Here is a 26,390-nt window from a genome sequence, read left to right on the forward strand (position 1 = left end):
AGGGATTTACAAAATAACCCCCTAAATTTTCGGAGGGCAGTAAACGAGGCCAACCTAATGTATACCCTTCTCATGCCGTACAACAAGTACCAAATGTTAAATTTAATTTGTTTTTACTTTAAGTATGTGTATTAAAAACTATAACTTATTTATATTTGATATATATAAACTAAAAATTTGTAAAAGAAAAATCGCAAAAACATTGCCACTTTTTAACTTTAAGTTAAAATCGAAACAAGCACCTGTGAATTTTTTCATATTTGTATTTTCGTTTGCCAAAATGTCCAAATTACATGTTCATTGTTAATATTTAAGGTCAAAAATTTCGACATTTATTTACAATATATTGCCTAATAGATGACCCCCTAGGTTTTTTTTCTCAAACATATTAGTCTGTATACTCTTAGAGTCTAAAGTAGAATAAAAAGTTTGCGGAAATGTTGCATAAATTATTGTCTTGCCGTCAAAAAACTTTGGTAATTTATCAATTTGTTTTGTTTGGAACACTTAACTATTGCTTGTTGTAAGTGTTACATGCAACATTTTAGGCAATGAGGGGTTGGTAAGTAAACGTTAAATAGTTATATGTTTTATATGTGTTATTTGTGACAATTTCTTTTTTTCTTTAAAAAATGATTGATTTTGAAGACATTAAGGACCTGTTTCTGTAAATGCAAAGGAAGAAGTTCTTTATTTGCATTTATTTTATATTTATATCTTAACGAAGATTTTCAGATCAATAGATGGTGTTCAGTTTAGTCCCGAAAAATTGTAGTATATGAGTATCACCTTTTGGAATATTTTATTGACCATTCCGACCCCATAATGTATACGTATATATATTCTGGATCTTTATAAATAGCGGAGTCGATTAAGCTATGTCCAACTGTCTTCCTGTCCGTCTGTATGTTTTTTGAAATCAATTTCCTTAACACACCAGATATTTGCGGGATCCAAATCTCCTATAATTCTATCAGACATACTTTCAAAAGTAGTGCTTTTGAAAATCGTCAAACTCGGTCCATAAATATATAAGATATGATGCCAAATCCAAGACTACCTCTGAAAGTTTCATAAAAATAAGCATTTTTGTGTATAATTTGACAAAATTAAGAAAAAAACAAGTCGGAAAGTATAGTCGGACAAGGTCGACTATATGATCGGGCCTGTTGTGCGCTCCTTTATATAAAGATTAGTTATGCTTAATTTCATCGCGATACTAATGGTTATAAGTAAATTTTTGGACATTTAAGTTATTTTTTAAAGGGGGGTTTGTATGGGGGCTAGGGTCAAATGACGGCCGATCATTATAAAAATTGGCATGGCAATTTATGCCTATATAAAACTTAGTTGTGCCAAATTTTGTTAAAAACCCTAAATCGGAAGGTATGGTTGTATAGGGGCTAGGTGAAATAATGGACCGATTTCAACCATTTTCAATGGGCATCGTCCTTGTGACAAAAGCTCGTATGGTCCAAATTATCAAAATGTCTTGAAATATCAAAATATCTTGAAATGTCAAAATATCTTGAAAATTGTGGCCTGTAGCTTGCGCATAAGGTTTACATGGACAGCTAGCCAGCCGGACAGACGGACATGTATTAATCGACCCAGAAAGTGATTATGAGTCGATCGGTATACTTTAAGGTGGCTGTACCACCACTATAGTGGTGTAGGGTATAACAACAACAATATACAGCTTCATATGGTTAATGATCGTTTACTTGTTTATAAAAACAAAACAGGACAAGAACAAGACATTACTATACGTATGAAGCTGTATGTTGTTATGTGTGTGGGAAATTAAGCAAAGATGGGAAAAAATTAAAAATTAAATATGCAAATGAGGTGTTAATTGTAACTGTGGAACCAAGGACTATTTTTTGGTACTTTTTCGTTCTTTAACTGGTACTTTTTAGATTTGCTATAATATTGAGCCTAAAAACATAAAAATTTATAAGAGTGAGCTTTCTATAAAATTTTGTTCTTCAACTGGTACTTTTTGAATCTTTTATAATATTGATTCCTTGAATGAAAATTTATAAATCAAGAGTTTCTGATACTTTTTCGTCATTCAAATGGTACTTTTTTTGATTTTCTGAATTATTGAACCTAGAAACATAAATCAAACATTTAGGATTGTAATACAAGAGTAAACTGTATGGTGCTGTTTTGTTCTTCAACTGGTACTTTTTTCATTTAAAAACCAGATTGAAGGAAAATCTATAAAAGTGGACCTTGTGGTATTTTTCGTTTTCCAACTGATATTTTTGATTTTTTTTAATAAAATACATATTGACAGTTTTTTTTTAAACAGACAATGTAAAGGGTATATAAGATACATATCTCAAAGGTTTTTTATTTCGTCGATATTTGGCATCTTATATGATATTGTGAGTTTTAAATGGTGCCATTGTTTGGCTTGCTTGAAAAGACGACTTAAAGATTCTTAACTATTCTACTAAAACTATAAACTGCATTAGGTCACGTGGAGAGTATATTTACTCACTCCAACATTTTTCATTTCCAAACTATAATTCAGAACCAAGTACCTATATAATTACCTATAACATTAAATAATAATGGACGATTTTTAATTGTCACACTTTTGAAATTATTTTAAAATAACATCTAATTTCAAACAAATTGCTTAAGAAAAAAAAAATTACAAAGATTTTTATCAAAGAAAATTAATTTTGTGTAAGATTAAATGAATGATTTTGAAATTGCATGTTGATTAGCTGCTATTTAACAAATACATATACAATAAGGACACACACACACACATAATAAAATACACAAATGTAAATGTGTGTAAATAAAATATTCATACATATACAACACATGTAATTACCAAAAAATAGGTATATAGTACAATTTAACGTTATTTTGCAATTTTCTTATTTTTTTTGCTCAATTGTTGTTTTAATTCTTTGTTTTGAAAAAGAGAGGGTATAACAAATAAAACAACAACAAATATATACTAATATTTAGTAACGCTCATAAAAAACATCATGCTACTTAAGTTGGCGTTGTTGTTATTGTTTTGTTTACATTTCGATATCTGCTACTGCTGCTGCTGCTGCTGTTGCTACTGCTGCTGCTATATACTTTACTCTTTAGTAATGCCTGTTGTTGTTAGTAATGTTAGCATAGTCTTTAAAATATTACTCCTAAAATTAGCCTAGATATTTGGCTGCTTTCTTTCACTTTTCACTTTACTGTTACCCATAACATAAAAGAGAGTCAGTTAGTTAGTCAGTTAATATGCAAATAGAATTGCATGTTTTATTTGTGAGAAAATCTAAAAGTTAAGTTAAAGATTTTACGGAGATTCATGGACTCTTTTTGCTTTCGTCATAGTTTACGTTTCAACCTTAAAATTATAGAGTTTCTTTTGGAAGGCAATTCGAAAAAAAAAAAAAAAAAACTAACAATAAAACGAGGACGTAGTTAAGGACTTTTTAGTATGTTAAACTAATATTTAGTACGCAGTGTTAAAGTACAAGTTTTGTGTGTCCAAGAAAAAAATCGCCTTTAGAATGGTCGTGGACGTTTTAATTTTGAAACATGCTAACAATTTAGCTTTTGTTCTGTATTGTTGTTGTAGCTATTGTTGTTGTTGTTAAGCAACTAAATCTTAAGGTGTTTATTTTGAGTGTTTGATTTTACTCTTGTGTTCATTTCTTATACTATTTGCTTTTCTCTCACACTAACTCTCACTTTTGACTTGTCCTGTATAACAGTGTTGTTAATTTTGTTGAAAGAAAAAAGCACGTATGTAACTTACTGATCTCTAACAGCAAAAATATTACATTTTCTTAGCATTTTTATACTCTTCACCTTCGTGAGAAGGGTATATATAAGTTTGTCATTCCGTTTGTAATTTCTACAATATCATTTTCGTGTTCCATACATTATATACATCTATTCTGGATATACTTAGATAGCGGAGTTGATTAACCCATGTCCGTCTGTATGTCTGTTGCAATAAATTTTCTGAAACCACGGATATATTCGGGATCCTAATATTCAATAATTCTGTCAGACATGCTCTCGAGAAGATCGATATTTTTGGTATTTTTTGAGTTTTCTATAATATTGAACCTAGAAACATAAAATTAAGCATGTAGAGCCGGGAGTAAAGAACATATTAGTGCGAAGTTTTTGGTACTTTTTCGTTCTTCAAAAGGTATTTTTTGAATTTCCTATAATATTGAACCTAGAAATATAAAATTAAACATTCAGAGTCCTAAGTGAAAGAAAACCTGTAGGAAAGGATTTTTGGTACTTATTCGTTCTTCAACTGATAATTTTTGGTTTTTCTGCAATATTGAACCTAGAAACATATAATCTATATGTCTGATTATATGTTTCTAATGGAATGAAAATCTATAAGAGTGAATTTTTTGGTACTTTTTGTTCTTCAACTGGTACTTTTGGAATCTTGATTGAATGAAAATCTATAAAAAGGGACTTTCTGGTACTTTTTCGTCATTCAATTGATATTTTTTTTGATTTTCTGAATTATTGAACCTAAAAACGCAAAATCGGACATATATGATCCTGATAGAATGAAAATCTATAGGACTGAATTATTGGTACTTTTTAAGTACTCAAAATTAAACACGAATGAATGAAGATATATAAAAAAGGGAAATTTCTGGTACTTTTTTGATTTTCTGAATTATTGAACATAAAAACATATAAGATCCTAATGGAATGAATATTTATAAGACTATAACCATTGTGGTACTTTTCTGTTCTCTCTTCTTGTTCTTTTTTTTTTTTAATATTTTTCGTTTTTTCTCGAAATTTTGAAATGTTGGTTGGAATCTAAGGCTCATAAACCTTATATTAATATAGGCAATTCGTTAGACCTTTCGAACATCAGTCGATGACCGAGTTTTGTATGATAATGAAATTACATATATTTTTATACGCAAAAATTGTGTAAAAAAATCCTCTAAATTAGCCTTACTAATTATACTAGTGTTTATATTTTGCATACTTTTTGGCTTTAAGTACTAAGTTTTGTTGTTGTTGTTGTTCTGTTATTATTGTATATTTGACTAAAGAAGGCCTCTTCTAAGAGGACCCATCATTAAAAACAAATGGAAACAGTTGAAAGTACTCGCGCAGCAAATAAAACCTAAAGAAAAACTAAACTTAAGCTTTGAAATGATTGGAATATTATTCACTTATTATTAGAGCGTTCAAGCAAGAAGGTCGTCATTGTCGTAGTTAATTTTTTTTGCTTAAATTCATAAAATAAAAAAAAATAAAAAATACAACAATAAAAATTACAATAAATAAAATTAATCTTCTTCACTCACACGCAAAAAATATCAAATAAAATTTAAAACAAATCCAGTAAAAATATAGAAAAATAAACAGTAACAGTAAAGTTTTTAAAAAAGAAATATTTATCAAAAGAAGTTAGAAAAAAGATATAAAACAAAAATATAAAAAGTGTTGTATTTAAAAAAAAAATACAAATTCAAAAACTGTTTAAAAATTTCAAAACTATTTAAGTGTTTAAGTGTGGGTCTGAATTAAAAATTTCCCCATTTCAAAATGCAACCCCTTAAACGTTTTACACAATGTGGCAGTTTGACCATGCTATTTGGCGTTTTCATTATTTTATTTGGTGTCAGTTCAACAGCTTTAACTACATTTGGCAAATCTAGCAATAATCCACCACCCACACCCGGTCCAATTGGTAAGTTTAAGTCTAACTTCCAGTGTGTTTGCCGTGGAAAGAAATTAATTCTGTAGTTTACCTTCAACATTATTGATGTTTTTCTTTAGTTTTTCTTTGAGGGCAGTGATTTTAACGCTTAAAAATTAGGCGTTTTCTTTAGGAGAACAAACATGACTGGCGAAATTTTAAAAATTCTTTTTTTTTTATAGAAAATATAATCATTAATATTAATTGAATGTGTTTAATTCATTCGCATTTTAAATGTGTGAAGAAAAGCTATTTATTCTTTGAACTTTTTTCTATGTCATTGTTTGTTTATAAATATACAACGAAGTTGTCTGATCATTATTTATTTTAAGCCTATAAACAGTGGGCTAAAGTTTCAAATTATTAACATTATAGTTAGTTAAACTATTTGACAGTTAATAGTTAATGTGTTGTTTCTAGATAACGAGCGAGTAGTTTGAGCACAAATTTTACTTGTATTTTGTTATTGTAACAAAAACAAAATACAAGTAAAATTTTAACTCAAACTACTCACACGTTATCTAGAAACAACACATAAATGTTTATGAAAACAAAACAAACTTAATAACACAGACCAACAAAATTTTTAAAGAAAGTTAAAACCCAGAGACCAAGAAATACTTTTCTAAAGGATTGAGCAAAGTTCAATTTGAATCTGAATCTGTCATATCAGTTTGTTCAAATCCCCGAGTTGGCAATATTTGCGACGCTATAACAGCGCGAAGATACCATTACTTATAAAATAGGAGTTATCTGAAAGTCCAATCTATCCACTTCAAAATAAAGGTTTAACCACAATTATATCTTCTTCTTTCTTCAAGATATCTTAACGTAAAGTTCGCAATCTCTATAAATTTTAAAATATTTTACAGCAAAAATTTCAACGGTCGATATCTCAGTAAATACAAGAGATTTTTAAACAATTCATGAGAAAGTTATAGCAAATTTTGACATATAAGTTTTTCATAACATAAAGATGAAATTAAGTAAAGAAATCAGTTTTTGTTCCGAGCTTTAGGTTAAGATATCTCGAAGTAGGAAGAAAATATAGCAAAGCTTATATCTTTATTTCAAAGGCGACAAATTAATAAAGGTTTCTTCGCGCTATTATAGCGTCTTAAATATGGCCAAAAGCCGTTTTTTTTAAACTTCATGACACGATATCTAGAAAATCTGATGTGATGGTCCTTTTAGGTAAATCATAAATAAAACTGAAATAAATCAGTTTAAGTAAATTTACAGTTGTTCCAAGTTATAGTTTAAGATATCTCGAAAAAGGAAGAAAATATAAAAAAGCTTAAATCTTTATTTTAAAATCGGCTTATTGGACATACGGATAAGATAACAAGTTTTATATATAAAGATGACTTCGCGCTGTTATAGCGTTTTGACTATGGATAAAAACGGCGTTTTTCAAACTAAATGACACAATATCTAATTAATTTGTTTAAAATCACACATAAAAGCCGAAGAAAAACACCTAGGCTTCTATTGGACCAGTTGTGCGCCCCTCAATGCCTCAGGTGGGAATCGAAAACACAACCTCCGGTGTACCAGACTAGAACACTAACACGTTATCTAGAATATCTAGATGTGATCCAGATCCGGATTCAGCGCTGTTTAATGCTTTAGAATAGTATACTTTGGTCTCTGGGTTAATCTGGGTTGACCTGTGTAATCTTCTTCCCCATAATGGGTTTTCTTCTAGAAAATCGTTCTAATGTTTATCTCGTATTATCATCGGTATTAGTATAAAGACCCATAACAATAACTATTATCAATCTAGGAGGATCTGTTAATTTTAGGACATAGCCATGATATTGAGGCTTTCTTCATAAAATAGATTTTTATTCGGTAAATAAGTATTTAACATTAAGGCAAAACTGGAACCAATGGATAGTTCTACAAAATACGTTATTATATAAAGTTCTTTAGAGTTTGAGACAAAATTGACCTAGGCCCCCTAAGAGGTTTTTTCGTCGAAAATGGGTCTTATGTTTGTAAATTCATATAAATATTGGTATTGTGATGTAAAGTACCATAGATAAATTTTCATAATATGCAACATTATTGTATTGTAGGGTCTTCTCTATCATCTCTTATGTATGTAAAAAACAACAAAAACTACTTATCATTTGCAAACAATAGATAATAAATATTTGAAAACTAGTTATTGTTTAAAAAACAATAACAAAAACAATTTTTAATATCTACTTTCTTCAGTAAATGATAAAATATTGGTAACAATCCAAAAAGATCTTGATAAAGTTGTGTGTTACAGAAATAAGAAATAAAATCTGTTGAAAGTTTGGCATCTTTTAACAGGCTCAATGGTCTAGGGGTATGATTCTCGCTTTGGGTGCGAGAGGTCCCGGGTTCAAATCCCGGTTGAGCCCGACTTTTTTATGTTAATTTTTTTTTAAGTTGGACGAATAAACAATTCACCTAAGCCCCGTTATCGTTTAACCGGTAGATATTCTGACGGTTAAAATAATTTTTTATAAAAATTGTCAATTTAACCTTAAGATAAAATATAACCAGACACCAGACCAGGTTGTGGTGGTTATGGTTGTAAGGCGGCTAGGCGAAATAATGGTCCAATTTGAACCATTTTCAATAGGCTTCATCCTTGACATCCTTGAAAAGATGAGTATATGGCAAATTTCATCAGATTATCTTGAAAATTGCGACCTGTAGTGTGCGCACAAGGTTTACATGGACACACCGACTGACGGACATAGCTTAACTGACTCAGAAAGTGATACTAAACCGATTGGTATACTTTAGGGTGGGTGTTGTAAACATCAGCACAAACGCATAATACCCTCCCCACTATAGTGGTGTAGGGTATAAAAAACCGAAAAAATACCAGTTGAAGAACGAAAGAGAACGAGTAACTCTCCTTTTATAGATTTTCATTTCATCAGGATCATATATGCCTGATTTTATGCTTTTAGGTTCTACTATTTTAATTAGTATTTTTTTCCACATTACAAAAAAATAAAAAATAATGAATTTCTATTAACAACAACAAAAATAAATCAATGTTATTCTCTGATTGATTTATTAAACTTATTAATAAAAAATAATTTGAATAAATATTTTTTCATATGACTTAATTAGATTAAAATTATAGACCTACAAATATTTGAATAGTTAACATCCACATATTAGTACCATTCATGTTCATTTGATTTATATTTGATTACAAAGTAAATATTGTCATTATTAATAATTGTATGTCAATAAAGTGTCACTCTACATACATTGTCTGAACTTTAGATAACCTAAGAATATTTGGATAAAACTAACAAACTTTTGTATATATGCGACAAATAGAAATTAAATTTTGACAGGTGCTTGTTTCTTATTTACAATTTTGACACTTGTAACCTCTAATTTATAACTCGTTATCTCCTGCTCTAAACAAAAAAAGCGAATTGTACATCTTTTATTAACGATTTTAAAAGTAATAGGTATTTGTATGTAAATAACAAAATACTTGTCCAACTAAATAGTAAGCTTAATTATGTACTTATGTATGTATATATTTTTGTAGTAATTGTTGTTATTAGCCATTTAAGTTGTAATTGAAGGAGAGCTTAATATTTAATTAAAATAATTGTATGTATCTGTTACTATTTCAAGTGCCACTGTGCCATATTATTAAAATAATTAAACAAAATATTGTTTACGATTAAACAGTTTCATTATCAGTTTTATTTATGAATAAAATTAATTGTATATGTTGATTTACATTTTTTGAGATAAAATCTATATGATTTATTATTGTTTGAAAACTTGTTTTTTTATTATAATTGCAATCATTTTTAAAATTTATAACAAGCTGTTGCAATATATAAATAATGAAACAAAATTAACCCATGTTTTAGTAGTTTCCGATTTAGTAACAAAGTTGGGGAATTGAAAGTTCAAAATTTAATTGAACTTTTTTCACAACCACATCAACCCAGGTGGATCGAGAAATCCTTATAAGAGGACACCTCGGGTATGTGAAAAATGTAAAACTATTTCAATTCATTGTATTCATTCTAATATACACAAATGAATCAAAACATCGATCTACCAAATTGAAATCTATGGGTCTATGGTAGGAAACGTGGCAACACGAATTAAGAATCTATCGAATCTACGAATTAAGAAAGTCATGCAATAAGCACTATGGTGGCCACTCTGAAGTTAGCAAAGCAGGACACAGTCATGAAATGTGTTTGACCGTCTCTACCTCATCCTCATTATTGCAACTTTTCAGAAGTCACCTGTCATCACGGTTGTCATTAGCCTTAATCGCACCCTGTCAGTTGCGCTATCTCATTTAAATAAATACGACATTCACGAACCGATCTAGATGTCGTCTAGACATTAGAGAGAGAAAGAGAGGTGTGATCGCTGGTTAACTGTCAGTACAAATTCTAGTCTAGCTTGAAATATACTTTTTATCTAAAATTAGGAATATAAAACCCATCCTCTACACCTCCCTTAGATTAAGACACATCAGTGTTGACTATACTTCCATGACCATACTTCCAGAAACCGTCTGAACTTATTATAACTGCCGAATTAAGGGCAACCGTAAGGTCCGCATGTAACAAATGTATGATCGTTACAGTTATCATACGTGCTATAGTTTTCTCAAATGTGGATTTATCAAATGCATTCCACCAAACCAGTGCTCCAAACATTACAATGGGCTTAGTTACCATGACAAAAAGACATTTCGCAAAGTTTAGACTAATACCCCAAATCCTACCTATGGCCTTACTATACGCATATATGGCAATAACAGTTTTTGCTGTTCTTGCCTGCACATTCAGATTTCATGACAGTTTAAAAACCAGAACAATGTCCAGATATTTTACACTTTCAAAGAGTCGAAGTTCTACTGGCCTTCTGGAGAATATCACTAGTTCCGTTTTCACAGGATTTACACTAAGACCACAGTTAGTATTTCACAAACTAAGTTGTCTAAATGAGTTTTGAAGGTATTGGGAGATAGTAGCAAGATTTGTAAATTAATGGACCGACTTCAACCTTTTAATATACTTAATAATATACAGAAATTGATTATGAGCCGATTAGTATACTTTAAGATAGGTGTAGGACCAATATTTTTGGGCTTTAGAAACATCAGTATGAACGCATAATACCCACCCCACTATAATGGTGTAGGGTATAATTATTTGAATTTTTTTTTAAATTTTTTTAACACACTATGGTGAAGGATTCGTTACATATAACCCTTACTTTTTTAATTATAGCATTAATCTAATTAAATTTCTTGCCTTTCTTATTTTCAGTCAAAGGTCGTGAATGCAATACACATGACGACTGTGCAGCGATAGAAAGATCAAGTTGTGTAAAAGATCCAGATGATTTAAAGCTGCGTTGTTTGTGCGGTGATGATACACCACCCAATAATGGTCTATGTGCAGATGTTTTAAAAGGTAAGTCCCAGAGTACGCAGAATCGTCATTTCGTTTAAAATGTTAATAACAAGATGTTTATATTTACTTTATGTACGAAAGAAGAATAAGAAAAACGACATAGTAGTTGCATCAGTTCAATTGCGTCAAGTTGTAAAATGTATAATGATTATGTTTATTATGTTCTTCAGATTCTGTTCTAATTATGTGTTGCAGCATTATAGTGTCTTAGTTAAATACTTGTGTATTTTGAAAATGTTTTCACTTTTATGTACACTGACAAGAATTAGAATTTAGCAGAAAGTTTAGAGAAATTTATTATGTCTAGTGACACCTTCTATTCTAGTATTCTATTCAAACTGCTTATATCTTTGAGGTTAAATTCTGTTACTTTTTATTTGGCAGATTTTGGATACTGCGTCATTTTCTTCAGAATTTAACTTTAATACCCAATTATAGTTTAACATATTGATGTTTATTTATAATAATATTTGTAAAGTTGGAAGGAAATATTAAAATGAGTTTAAGAAATCACAGTATTTGTTTATTTTACATCTAATTTCTCCAAGTGTAATAAAAAAAATTAAATTGTTGTAAATGATAATTAAACACATGTATTTGTTTTTACCTACTACTTACAAATATACTAAATACTACGTAGAAAAATATTGTTCTGTCAAAGAGGGTTGTAGTTTTAAGTAGTTCTAATTTTAGTTCGCATCAAATTAAAAATGCTCAAATTTGTTTCATTTCAGTAAAAATGAAAACTTATACAATTTGTTAAAGAACTTACGAAATGTATATAAAAAATATTTTAGAAATACATATTAGCTAAAATTTGTTAACGCTAAAATTTTCCATCAAAATTCGATTTTTATATGAAAAACCAAAGATAGACTGAAGATTTTTAAATAACTCTCAGATTGAGATAATAGCTATGTCCACCTCAATTTTCCATCAAAAGTGGATATTTATTTAAAAACCTAAAATCGGTTGTAGGTCTTTAAATAATGTTTTAATTTAAAAAATTTGTGACCTCTTGAAATATCCTTTAAATTAGCCTTTGACTAATTTAAAGGACTGTAGATCCTTAAATGATGCTAAGCTTGAAATAATAGCTGAAATCTGAAATGGCTCGAAATACCTAAAATCGGCGGTTGAGATGTGATCGATCATCTTTAAAAATGGATCGGTTTTATTGTGCGCTCATTTACCTGAGTATCTAATGAGAATCGACATTGACAGACAAGAATACTACCAACTAACCTATCTTTTACTTTCTTTATGAAAATATTTAAGTTGGTCGGTATTCCTTAAACAGATTCACAGTATCTCGTGAACTATTGAAAATATCATAACGAAATTTCACATGATTAGAACTGAGGTATTTTCGAACAGTTGAAGGCGATCGTAGGCAGAATAGGCAAGTAAGTAGCGCCTCAAAATTGGTCACATTATGGATCATAACGAAATTTCACATGATTAGAACTGAGGTATTTTCGAACAGTTGAAGGCGATCGTAGGCAGAATGGGCAAGTAAGTAGCGCCTCAAAATTGGTCACATTATGGATCCTTATAGATAGTTGAGACGATTAAGCCATGTTTCGTTTGTTCGTCTATCTGTCCATCTGTATGTTTTTTTGAAATCTATTTTCTGAAGACCCCAGATATCTTCGGGATCCAAGTATTTAATTATTATGCCAGGCCTGCTTTCGAGAAGATCGCTATTTAAAATCAGGAAAATCGGTCCATAAATAAGGGAGATATGAGCAAAAATCCGATGCAATCTCTGAAAATTTCATTAAAAAAATGAGAATTTTGGGCATGCTTTACAAAAACAACAACATGCTGTTTCATACACCATGTATGTTGTTCTTGTACTTAGTTTGTTTGTTTATAAAAAACACGCATTTGAGTGTTATTATTGTTTTGTTATTGCCAAAATCAGGAATGGAAAGTTGTGCGTGGGAAATTAAACTGGGATGCGGAAAAATAATATTTAATCTGGAAACATAAAATTAAAATCTGTAGGAAAGGATTCTTCAATTGGTACTTTTTGGGGTTTTCTGCTTTATTGGACCTTACTGGTTAAATGAAAACGTATAAAAGGAGAGTTTTTGGTTCATTTTTATCATTCATTTAATTTTCTGAATTATTGAACATAAAATCGCACATATAGCATTCTGATTAGGGTTGTCAATTATTCGTGTTTAAAATTATTCGAATAAAAATGTAGTATAATTTTTTTCATTCGAGTAGTCGATTAAATTTTAAAAATTGTTCTATTATTTGAACGAATAACGAATAAAAGTTTTTATTCGAATAATTTAATAAAATATAAATAAAATTTGCCAAACACCTTCAAAATCATAAGATACGGGTAAAAAACACGTTTCGTACATTATTAATACACTAATAAATTCAAAACTTAGTTGAATCTCAACCCATTTTAAATTTCTCAATGGATATAAAAGTGGAAACTGAGGCCTTTATAATGATATATACGATGTTTGTTTAACTAACCTGTTTTGCAGACGTTTTTAGAAACAGGCCACTATCTGGTCTGTTGTGCGCTGCTTTTCATGGAAGAAAAAGGTTTGTTGGTAAAGAAAACAACATAATGTCCACTGAATGTATTATCTTTCACTGTCCGTAATATCTAAGAATTTCTTAATCAGTGTTCGTGAGAAATGTTCCGCTTGACCAAGACATTCTATCTGAGTTCAGTGTTTCAAAATTTCCGACATATTCTGTGTCTGGTATACGATCAGGCACGTCCGATGATTGTTTATAGCCTTCCAATGTGTCCAGTATACATTGATAACGTGTCCTATAACCGCCAGTTCATCTAAAGTTATGAGCCGTTCGGTTGTAAGTGACACCTCATATCTTAAATATGTTTCAAGGAATGGAATAACGTTTCTAGAGCCTTGCTTGACGTAGTGCTTGTACCCAAGCAGCATGTACGCTGAACTCTCGGATGTAGTTTGATATTACACTTTTTGTCCAAAGAAGTCAAAGATTATTGAAGCATAACCTAGAATTTGTCTAATTGCAATTTTATAGTTCACCTACATATCACCCAACACCGATGTGCCTTTTTGATCCTATCCTCAATGTGGTGTCTCCATTTTAATTTTCGGTAAGGAGTTACACTCTTTCTATCACTGATATCTTGCCTAGGAAACAGGGTTCATCATAATTAGAAATTGTTGTCTTTCTTGTGAAAAGACAGATACTTAAAGAATCAAAGAACCAAAAAGTAACATTCAAATATTATTATATTTTTATTCTAAATTTAAAATTTTTTATTCGTTCGAAGAAAACCTAATTTTTTTCCTCGATTAATCGAATAATTTTTATTTGAATGACAACCCTAATCCTGATGGAATTAAAATTTATAAGAGTAAACTTTTTGGCACTTTTTCGTTTTTCAATTGGTACTTTTTATACCCTACACCACTTTAGTGGGGAGGGTATATTGGATTTGTGCTGATGTTTGTAACATACAGAAATATTCGTCCTAGACCCACCTTAAAGTATACCAATCGGCTTAGAATCGTTTTCTGAGTCGATTAAGCTATGTCCGTCCGTCCGTCTGGCTGGCTGGCTGTCCATGTAAACCTTGTGCGCAAGCTACAGGTCGCAATTTTCAAGATAATTAGATGAAATTTGGCACGCACGTTTTATTTGACCCAAGGACGAAGCCTATTGATAATGGTTACAATCGGTCCATTATTTCACCCAGCCCCCATAGAACAGAACCCTCCGAAAAGGGCTTCTGAGCTCATAATTATGTTAAATATACAGATATATCGATAAAATACGGCACAACAAAGTTTTATAGAAGTCTTGATGACCCAGCCAAATTTCATAAAGATCGGGCCCCATTTGACCCTAGCTCCCATACAAAGTCCCCTTCAGAAAATGACTTGAATGTCCCAAATTAACTTATAAACACAAATATCGCGATGAAATTCAGCACAATAAAATATTATGTAAATATAACTATATTCACAAAATTTTATCGGACTTGGTCCATATTTGCCCCTAGCCCCCATATAAAGCCTCTTTCAGAAAATAAGTTTTTCATGCATAAATTGCTTAAATGTATCGGAACAAGGGAATATTGAAGATAAATGCTTTATTATGAAAAATAAATCACATTTAATATTCATAACTGGTGTAGGGTATCATATGGTCGGCCACGCCCGACTATACTTTCTTACTTGTTGTATCTTTATTAATATTAAATCTTAAAACATAGAATTAAACACGGCCTGATTGAATGAAAATCTATAAAAGTGGACTTTCTGGTACTTTTTCGTTTTCCAACTGGTATTACTTGTTTGGTATTTTAGAAACAAACTATAGATTGTTTTTTGAACCACTATAGTCACAGTCGAATATAGAACTCTTATTTTTTTATTTTCAAATTTGCCCGATTTTTTTTGTTGATGTGCCGAGCCTTCGGAGAATTTTTTTAATATCTGCTGTTTTTCCGATAAAATTCTGGATTAAATTTAATAACAGTGATGTAGTCCCTTTCAAAATTTATCCCCATCGAAATTTGCAACATGTAAATATGTACATATTTCCCTTTTTTCAAAAAATGTACCGATTGTATCTCAATAATACTTAATAAAGACAACCACTGCGTATACGCAATATGTAATTCGAATAAAAAGTACGTATACGTTATTAATAAACAAATGGCGATTTACAATGTTTTAAGATCCTTGAGTTTGATACTCGTTTTTGAATTTTGGTATTGTGTTTGTTATTTTCTTTCGATATGTTGAAAAGCGGAAATGAAATGTGCATACAAGTACATATGTATATTTTATACTATATGCATTTATTTTAACAAACAAAAAGAACCTTGTCAATGGCCTGCCTGTACTCTAACCAATAGTCCTTGTTATATTTTATTATTTCATGTTTAATAAAAACTACTACAAGAATTCTTAGGCACGATTAGTAGTTTGTATTAACAAATGTTGATGATTTTTCTTGCTATTAGCACATCCATGAACCTTAACCTTAAAACAACCCAGGGGTTCTAAACAGCTGAAACATTAAATCTAAAAATAAGGAAATAAAAAAATTTAATATTTTGCAATTAACAAGCTATGCAAATCAAAAGTTAAAATGATAAATTAAAGGATTTTTTGTACATGTTTAATCTGACATGCTATATATAAAGTTGCACAATGGTCTTAGAATATGTTGGTATTGGTTGATATTAAAGTATTTTGGAATTGAAAAGTTTGATGAAATAGCCATAAAAATCTTTTATTGCTTGATTATATAAAAATGTAAATTTTTTCTTATAATAACTTTATGATTATTTGCTTTTACTCATTTACTGTTTTAATTTGTTTCCTTGCAGGTCTACGCCACAAATGCGTCAGTAGCAATGACTGTGAAGATGGTCTGGTGTGTCAATATGAAAATTCCAATCGTACTATTGGTGTGGCCAAGTTTATGTCAACAAAAGCTAAAATTTGTTTATGTGATAATGAAAATGGCTATTTTGAGGATTTAGTGCATGATATTTGCAGTGGTGGTGAGTAGTAAATAATTTAAATTAACTATTCTATTATAAAATACTTTTTTCTTTAATTAAATTTCAGCGGCAAATCTTATTATATCATTTTTATCAGTCGTGATGCCATTTGTTATTTATGCCAGTTTAAAGAGTTATTTCTAAAACTAAAAATTGCAAATATTTATTTTTTGTTTTAATTTTCTCTTATGGTTTTTTTATTTAAATATTTAGTGTAGTAACAGCACACATTTTTTTCTATTTCCATTGCAAACAGATAAAACAATATTATAGTTATATAAATATTATATAAAATTAGTTTAGAAATTTTTTGTCAATTATCAATCATGAGTGCATAAAAACGAAAAACTAAAGTTTTAGTAAATAAATAAAAATGATTATTATATGTTAAAATAAATAAAAACATTTTTTTATTAGCTGGTAAATTTAAAATTAAAGATTTAGATTAATACACAATTTTAGCAAATCATAGCTTCATGTCTATCTTATTTTGGCTTCAAAAGGAATTTGTTTGCTATATGTATTTACTTAAAATAAATATTTAAATTTGTGCTCATAAATACAAATTACACTAATTTACAATTTAATACTCATGGGATGTAACATACTTTTTTGGAAAGGGCTATGTCCGATAGTTAATTAACAATTTTTTTGAGATAAATAGCATTTAAATAAGCATCATCTCTCAGGAGTTCTGGAAAACATTTTGAAAATGAGTACCGACTTTGGCGTGCTTGCGCTTTTTTTTTTGGGAAAATAACAACAATAATTTAAGAAAAAAAAAATTCATTAATATAAAATTTAGGACTTTCTTAACCCACTTTTTACCAACTCTTTTTAATATTACCTGATTATTAGTAATTTTTTGATTCGTTTTTATACACTTCACCTTCATGAGAAGGGTACACAGAGGGAAAAGGAAATATACACGCCTGGTACCATATTGACACCGAAGAGTTTATAATTTTTCAATAACATCCGTTGTCAAAGTATATACTATGTAATGTTAACAACGCAACGTTGTACAAACACTTTGCTCAAGTACTCGAGCTATTCAATATCTTGCCATAGTAGCCCCATTGAGGAATGACAGGCGTCATGAGTCAAGCTCAAATAAACTCCGACAAAGGAAAAGGCAATCACCGGTTAGAGACGATAGAAGGGGCGGAGCCAATATCAGGTGAAAATACCCCATGGATGCTATGAGGAATGCTCGTGTGGCATTCTCATCATCTAAAGACTCACTCAGTGCATTCCTTAACCTCATAAAGTCACTCAGCAAACATTACTGAGATTGCTCTGTTGTTTCGGCAACAGTACCTAGGGAAAAAACAGATCTATAGTTAATTAGTCAGACTTATTTCAGTGGCCGCAAGGATCTACTGTGAAAAGTTGAACATGTTTTAGAGTAAACTCCAACACACTCAACCATGAAGAAAAATCGCCAATAAATTAAAGAGTAAAGTATTAACAACTCCGCCAACGTCTCAACCAACTCAACCGCCACTTCAACCGTCACTCCATCCAACATTTTATTAAAACACAGCCTTGCCCTGTGGTTTGTACCGCTAACAGCGGTATGATACACCTTCCGCGAATTTAGGCTTAAAACACAGCCCCTATGTGGATCCCGAACTGACCAGCTAGGACAAAGTCCTGCGGTCAACTGGCCACCAGTAGTACCAGATTATGTGGTGCTCTGGTTCGACCCATCTCAAATCATTTAAAGGAAAGGCCGAGGATATATTTGATCATCACCAGTTTATAGTCCCAGCAGACTAGAGGTATTGGTAACACCTTATTTCCCCGGGATTGTAATCACAACAAGATGGGGTCTTTCATCAAGGTAACATGCCTCCGAGGGGCGTGAGAAGGGTATATATAAGTTTGTCATTCCGTTTGTAATTTCTACAATATAATTTCCCGAGTATATATATTCTGGATCCTTATAAATAGGGAAGTCGATTAAGCTATGTCTCTATGTTTGTTGAAATTAGTTTTTAGATATCTTTAAGATCCGAATCTTCAATAATTCTGTCAGACATGCTTTCGACAAGTTTCCTATCGGAAATCTGCAAAATGAGAACCAAAAAGGGTAACTTTATGGTACTTTTTCGTTTTTGAAAAGGTACATTTAGGATTTTCTATAATATTATACCGAGAAACATAAAATTAAACATTCGTTGGGCTAAGTTAATGGAAATCTGTAGGAAAGGGGTTTTCGTACTTATTCGTTCTATGACTGGTACTTTTTGGTTTTTATGCACACACGCAGCAGCCTGATTTAATGAAAATCTATAAAATGGGACTTTCTGGGTCTTATTTGATTTTTTGTAATAAAATTCATAATGACATCTTTTAATACATCATGGTGAAGGGTATATAAGATTCGGCTCAGCCGAAAATAGAACTCCTAATTAAAAAAATTTGTATAAGAAAAATATGTATAATATATAAAAATGAAATGGCGAATTGAAAATCAAAACAATCATTAAAATTTTCAGAGAAAAAATGCAAACATATCAGACACATTATAAATACATGAAAAAATCTGTGGCACTTATGGAAAATAGTTAAAGTGAAATAAATAATTAAAAAATAATGCATGGCTAATAATAAACCTAATGAAATTTTAAGAAATTTAAAAAAATCGTGCAATAATCCATAAAATATATTTCTAATAAAATATTAATTGATTATAAACAGTTGGAAAATTGTTCTTTTTAAATATATACATATAGCTTGTTTAATAATTATAATTACATTTAATTGTTTTAAATTAATAATTATAGAAATAATAAAACAAAAATGCAATCAATATAAAACGTAAAATATATATTTTCATAAAGCTAGAAATAATTTTATCTTTTTAAATCAAAATTAACAACTATATTCGTGTTAGTGTATGTAATAACAATTGATTAATTTGTTTAAGTTTTGTCAATAAATATGCTTTAAAATGTCGTTATTTTAATTTGCCAAAAAAACATACAAATACATTCTTATAAATACAAATATTAAAAATTGCAATGAATTATTCACAAAATATTTTAATGCCTCCAAAAAAAAAATAAATATCACTATAAAAATTATATGGAATTTATTATTATTATTGTTAGTGAAAAAAAAAGATTGTTTACACAGAATACACAGACATTTATTAGCGTTAAAAATCTATATACAATATCTACATAGTATAAACAAAATATATATTGTAAACAAATTTCATACCTTTAACATTTTTAATAAAAAGTCCAATAAAAAACAAAGAAACCAAACTCTAAAATTTTGTTGAAAATTTTGTTATTATTTTTTTAACGGACTTTAAAGTCCATACATCTGGGACTAATACGTTGTTAATTTTTTTATATTGTTTAATCCCACGTATACATGTACGTACATACATGTGTATTTACATATGTAACAACATAACTTATTTTGAAATTAGAAACAGAGATGGAACATCTAATATTTTAAATTTATGATACATTTTCTATTTAAGGAATTTTTTAATAAATTATCTTCTTAGTTGAGAATTTTAGATAAATGAAAGTTGGGACAGGAGTTCGTCTAGGTGTCTTAATAATGGGGTCAAAGGTTACAAAAATCTTTTTATTGTGATTCTTAAGCTGGAGCTGCACACCACGCGTTTTACGCTTTCTCGCATTCTAAGCGTCTGTCAAACAAGTAAAATCAATGTATTTGTATGCTGTAACCCAGCTAGCATTTGGAAGATTGTTGGATGATTAATCAGTAAACTGAGTCATTTTTGACTCCTTTTGATGACCTAAAAGTGATTAATAAGTTGAGCGCTTAAAAAATGACTCGAAAATGATCCCGATATATGATTGAAAACTGTATATGTGAAAAACAATAACAAAATGTATAGTAATCATAAATTGATCATGCTGGTGTTTAAAATATGATGGTTTCAAAAACTTATTTTGTGGTCATATTTCAAGCAGTTAGAAGATCTAAAATTGTTCCTTATGTAATTGTTTTTGTTCGTAATGAAACAGCAACACTTACACTTAAAAATTACTCAAAAACGATTCAAAAATGAGTCGAAACTGATTAGAAATGGGGCTTAGAAAAGACTCTTTTGGAAGAGTTTACAAAACATTTTGTGTGTCCTAAAATTAGTTGATATAATTCTCATTTCGTTTATAAAATTAAATGTATAAGTATTTGAATTTGTGTGATATTTATAAAGTCGATTTTCTGTCAAGGAAATTAAATTACATATATTATGCTTTAATTATAATAATTTTATATGTTTAATGATGTTCTACGGAAGATTGTTGGGCGACTAATCACTAAACTAAGTCTAAATAATTCCAATTAATGTTTAAAATCTGATTTATTTGAAAAACAATAACAAAATGTATACCAATCATAAATAGGTCATCCAGATGTTTGAAATATGATTGTTTATAAATTTAGTTTGTAGTGAAATTTTACGAAGTCGGAAGATCAAAAACTGTTTTCTGTTGTATTGTATTTGTCTGTAACAAATATATTCTTTGGTAACAAACATAAAAATTACTCAGAAAACACTATAAAATTACTATAATATGATTCGGAATTAACGCAAAAATGACCAGTTATCTGGCTCATTAATGACTCAAAAAAGATTAAAAAATGAGTCATAATTGATCAGAAGTGGGGCTCATAAATGACTCATTTAGAAGAGTCGCGGGTAGGGTACCATTTTCTCCCGACGAATGTTTCATTTATGATCAGAAAATGAGCGCATATATGATCATTTTAATCGTGCAGAAGAGTCATAAATGACTCGAATGTGATCAAAAATTTCAAAAAATGCTAGCTGGGAAGTTACATGTACAAAAGCGTAGAAGGCATAAAGTAGATCTACTTTTATAAAGCTGAAGGTCCACACCACGCGTTCTACGCTTCTTCGCATTCTACTAAAAAGTAGAATCAATGTTGTTGTGTGCTACAAGTTACCAGCACAAAAGCGTAGGATGCCTTGACGCGTAGAATGCTTAAAAATTTCAAAAAAAAAAAATTTGATTAATTCTTAATTTTACGAAAGTTTTTGATTTCAAACTTTTTGATAAATTCTCTGTTATTCGAAAACAATATGGAAATTCTCTATTTTTTTTCAAAAAAATTTCATAAGTTCTATTTTTTTGCAATTTTCGATATATTATATTAATAAAAAATTATGCCTTAAAGTTTAACCACTTTTCTTTTTAAAAATCTAAATTTTCCATACCTGATGAGAAGAATAAAATAATAACATTCTTTCGCACCCAGCACGCTATTTAACAGGAATAAATGTCATGACAAATATTCACTCAAAACGATTAAGTATTTCGTTATTGTTCCATAAAATAATCACTGATTTAAATTTAACGACGTCAGAACAAAAACCAAAGCAAAAAATGACAAAATTACAACCACAACAACAAAATCACGAAACATTTTGAAGGATGAGTTCGTGGACAAATAAATCTAGCAGTGTATTGCATGTTAAGACAAACAAACAAGACACAATTCAACTCACATGTTGAGTCCAGCAAACTCTTAAATGTCAGATATTGGTCATTGAAGTTAAAGAAAATACACACAGAAAGATTTTCAAGAATTTTGAAAGTATGTATGTACTTTTGACGTCACCGTTATGGCGCCCTCTCGAGTAGTAGATGGCGTCATTAAAGTTTAAAGGGACAAAAGGGTGGTGTAAAAAAAGTAACTAACTGTGAGTTTGTGTTAACAATCACTTTTATTAATCATCAGTTTACAGACGTCTGGTGTAGTGATTAATAATAATTGTATTATTTTTGTTGAAGTTTCTGTTGAACTTTAGAAAATTGTAGTTTTTTTTCTTTATATGGACACAAAGGAAACACTTTTGTTGGAAATTTATTACAGCATAAAAGTTAGTAAGTAATGTTAAGGTGTAGCTTTGAATTAAACTGAAATGAAAGGTTATTTAAAAGGAAATTCTTTATGCAATTTCTTAATATAGGGAGCTATCAGTTGCCCTTAATAGATCTATGTTTATGAGTATACAATATACAAATATATTTAAATTTCTTTAAAATTTTGCAAAGTTCATAAAATTTTTTACCAAGTTAAACTTTAGTATTAAACATTTTTTTGTCAAACCCTGTTTTCTATGCAGTTGGCAACATATTTACTTTTTTCAAAATTGTATTATTTGTTATATTTTAAAACCAACATGTCGTGTATTTGTCAATATTTTGTTCATAACAAAGAACGACAGGATCAAGCAGATTCTTATACAGATACTGCAACTATTCCAAAAGATTGTATATCATCAGAAAATACTGAAAACAAGTAAACTAAAGATACAATGGTATAAAAATGGTTTTCTTCAAGAAATTCTCTTTACAGCAATGAACCGTCAATCAACACCCCTATATCCGCCTCCGAATTGGCAGCTGCTCGTGCAGAAAATTGGCTTTTAAATAAAAATCTAATAGATGCTCGTATCACTATTGAGAATCTAGAGAGTTTGGTTAAAACAATAATGGATAAACAGAATACGATGCTAACGGAAATGTATCATTTGAAACGTTTGAATCAAAAGTTGGAAGAAGAATGTCGTTTGCAACGTGACTATCATGCGATGGAACGTAATGCAATGATTAGGGAATTGCATGATGTTAAGGAGTTATTACAGAAACGCTCAAAACTATTGGTAAGCTTTTGTGTTAATAAGCTAAATTTTGAAACCCTTTAATCTAGAGCAGACTGTATTGGACACATATAAATATATAGATGAGTGTGGCCCGTTTTATATGAAGAAGAAAAAACAAACAGAGATTCTTTGAAATTTCTCAGAGGTCGCACTATACAACTTGTTATAGATGGAATCTCTTGTAACGAGTTCAAGATTAATTCTGTTGTACCGCAAGGTTCTGTACTTTCTCCTACACGATTTCATATACATATTCCTAAACAACCTTCTCTGTTAGATGGCAGCAGCATTTGCCATTCATATTCATCCAATTATAGACCAAGCCTTTTGATTATTCGGGGCAATGAGTCAAAACATGAATGACTCACTTAACTAGGACCTAAAGACAATATCTGAATGGGGACGTGCGAATACGGTATTCTTCAACGCCCGGAAAACTCAATGCTGTGACATAACACACAAACGATAAGTTTTCTAAACTGAAGCTAGTAATACTACACAACCTCTGATCTTATTACTATTTACAGCAATTATATTCTACCAAAAACGGAATATAATTATCAGTATCCACAGACAGTAGGGTATCCAAATCTATTCATTCTCTATGGATCACCTCCGTAAATTGGGGTGTAGTTTACTATTCTATCGACACCACAATATAATGAGTTTCTCCAAAATGTGAAGTATTGTTCCATCTATTCAGGAACACATCCATTTGTTGTCGATTGCACATGTGGAATAAACTTCCAGCAGATAAATGTTTGATATCATATTGACAGCGCCTTTCGGAAACCTTTGATATGATATAAATATTTAGTATAATAATAAAATCCTCAAAAAATGACCATTTTATCCTTTAATCCAGCTCACCAAATATTAACGTCTAAACAGCATATTCGGCTGGAACATTAGCAACTTCCATTTTGGGGCGGTGATACCTTAAACGAGAGAAAACGGTCAGCGTATTCGACCTAAGTACTCTGATTTCCTAAACCAAACTAGTTTGTCATACGAATATAGGAGTATCTTTCGGATATCAACCTCCGATAGATCCGTTATGTCATGCAAGAAATAGCTACCTAGCAGACTCAATGACAGATGCAGTGAGTTATACTCTCTTCTTCCTCTTCATTCTGGCAGCTCCTGCAGAAGACATTACTGGGTAATTTTAGTCTTCTTGCATGGAGCCCAAAGGGTCAGTGGCCAGTCACCACTTCCATTAAGTTCCGTATATTAATTCTCGGAATATAAAGAAGAGCTTGGGATCTTTGTGGGGTGAAAGATGGCCACATGATCCTCGCCTGTCTGCAAGTGGCTTCAGTCGACGTTGCAGGTTGAGAGCGGTATGCCGACAAAAGGGTCGGTGTGCTCTCTTGCAAGTAAGGAACCCACCTTGGCAAGAGATTCCGCGATGGTATTACCAAGAATTTGTTGATGTACTGGAATCCAGTACAGTCATATTGTGGAATCTTTCGCCATCTCATTAAAGAATGTTCGGCATTCAATGATGCCTGACTATCGGTATATATTCGAATTTTAACACCGTAAATTCAGTAATACCTGAGCCAGTTTGCAGCCCGTTTTATGGCTGAAAGTTCAGCCTGAAGAATGCTACATTGATCTGGAAGCTTGAAGGAAACTTCCGTTCCAAAATGTGCTATGTAAAAGACACCGCCTACACCATAGTTTGATTTTGAACAATCGGACTTATACGATCCGTCATGGAGTATTGTTTCCATCCCAATTGGGTCGTGTTGGATAGTCACTGAAAGCATCTATCAAAAGTTTGGCGATACAATAGTCAATGTTGTCAGGGATTTCTCTCATACAATTGAAATTGGTAGAGTGATCTGACTGAATCATGAGTTAATAGCCGCGTTGAGGTCAACCTCTTGAGCCTGTAGATCAATAGGTAGCCATTCCATCATGACATAGGACGGCCCTGATATACATACATTCATATAAAAAGACAAATATACTGAACAAATTGTTGTTATATCTCTTTTTATAATTCTTGGATCGTTTCCTAATGACCTATAAGACTGCATTTCGAAATTAATTTCTGATTTGATTGTGGGTTTAAAACAATACTCATAGACAACATAATATTCAAGTCACTGTATCCTATCGGTTCAGTATACGTAACATACAGAATCTGTATGTTACGTATACGTATATATCCATCTGTATTACAGATGAATATAAATTCCATAACGGATAATTTTTGATACCATTAGGCAAACACCGTTATAAAGACATCGTTGATTTCAATCTTCTGTAAGATTTGTTTTTCCCTAATTTTCTTAAACGAACTCTTAAATTTAAACTTCTAATTACTTAAACGTTTAATATTAAAACTGTTTTAATTAATTAATGTCTAGGATGAAACTCTTCAGAAGAACAACGAGTTAGCGAGTGCTGTTCAAGAGGTCAATGAAAAGTTCTACTTGATGGACATCAAATATATACGTTTAAAAGAAGCATGTTCTTATCAATCGTCTGAGCAATCTGATACCGAAGCATCGTCGGATGAAGAGCAAACGGAGTAGCATATTTTTTTTTATTTAATATATTTAATATAATCATAATTATTTACTTATATATTTATTTCAAAATAAAATACATACGTAAAAAACAGCTGAATTTAATTGTATTATAAACTCTATTATTAGGACTTGGTCACAATCCTCTTGATTTGCCAACAAGAGATTGAAACCCGTAAAATCCGAATTTAGCCATTAGGTTTCCTAATCCTTAAGATTAAAAAATTACATTTTGGTGTCCTATCGCTGATACAAAGTCTCAAATGTGGTCAAAAAGAAGTTTTTTTAATCATAAATCAAATCACAATCAAAAGTTCGACCAGTAGCGTGCGCACAAGGTTTACATGGACATACAGACGGACGGACGGTCGGCCAGACAATACTTTGTTAGCTGAGTTGTTACGCCTATATG

The 26,390-nt window shown here is 30.5% G+C and overlaps 2 protein-coding genes and 1 non-coding gene across 3 annotated transcripts; all 3 read left to right on the forward strand.

Moving 5' to 3' along the window:
- Nucleotides 1-5,171: 5,171 nt before the first annotated feature.
- On the forward strand, nucleotides 5,172-17,504 carry LOC119602668. Its single transcript, XM_037954297.1, has 4 exons — nucleotides 5,172-5,722; nucleotides 11,050-11,196; nucleotides 16,568-16,744; nucleotides 16,812-17,504. The coding sequence occupies exons 1-4, from the start codon at nucleotides 5,578-5,580 to the stop codon at nucleotides 16,886-16,888; spliced, it is 546 nt and encodes a 181-aa protein (XP_037810225.1). The 5' UTR covers nucleotides 5,172-5,577; the 3' UTR covers nucleotides 16,889-17,504.
- On the forward strand, nucleotides 8,056-8,127 carry Trnap-ugg. Its single transcript has one exon. It is a non-coding gene; the product is annotated as a tRNA-Pro (tRNA).
- A 5,431-nt stretch (nucleotides 17,505-22,935) lies between the features above and the next one.
- Nucleotides 22,936-26,064, forward strand: LOC119602669. The gene is made up of 3 exons (XM_037954299.1): nucleotides 22,936-23,071; nucleotides 23,129-23,435; nucleotides 25,817-26,064. The coding sequence occupies exons 1-3, from the start codon at nucleotides 22,953-22,955 to the stop codon at nucleotides 25,982-25,984; spliced, it is 594 nt and encodes a 197-aa protein (XP_037810227.1). The 5' UTR covers nucleotides 22,936-22,952; the 3' UTR covers nucleotides 25,985-26,064.
- The last annotated feature ends 326 nt before the right edge of the window (nucleotides 26,065-26,390 follow it).

This window comes from Lucilia sericata, unplaced genomic scaffold, assembly GCF_015586225.1.
Source record: "Lucilia sericata isolate MDLA Ls3-8-SP2 unplaced genomic scaffold, ASM1558622v1 Contig000248F_arrow, whole genome shotgun sequence".
In the NCBI taxonomy this organism is placed as follows: domain Eukaryota; kingdom Metazoa; phylum Arthropoda; class Insecta; order Diptera; family Calliphoridae; genus Lucilia; species Lucilia sericata.

Excerpts from the sequence above, each read along its gene's own strand:
- LOC119602668 (XM_037954297.1), top strand. The coding sequence starts at position 5,578 with ATGCAACCCCTTAAACGTTTTACACAATGTGGCAGTTTGACCATGCTA. Across the intron at positions 11,197-16,567 it reads ATGTGCAGATGTTTTAAAAG|GTCTACGCCACAAATGCGTC; the intron begins GTAAGTCCCAGA and ends GTTTCCTTGCAG. Across the intron at positions 16,745-16,811 it reads GCATGATATTTGCAGTGGTG|CGGCAAATCTTATTATATCA; the intron begins GTGAGTAGTAAA and ends ATTAAATTTCAG.
- LOC119602669 (XM_037954299.1), top strand. The coding sequence starts at position 22,953 with ATGTCGTGTATTTGTCAATATTTTGTTCATAACAAAGAACGACAGGAT. Across the intron at positions 23,072-23,128 it reads TCAGAAAATACTGAAAACAA|CAATGAACCGTCAATCAACA; the intron begins GTAAACTAAAGA and ends TTCTCTTTACAG. Across the intron at positions 23,436-25,816 it reads AGAAACGCTCAAAACTATTG|GATGAAACTCTTCAGAAGAA; the intron begins GTAAGCTTTTGT and ends ATTAATGTCTAG.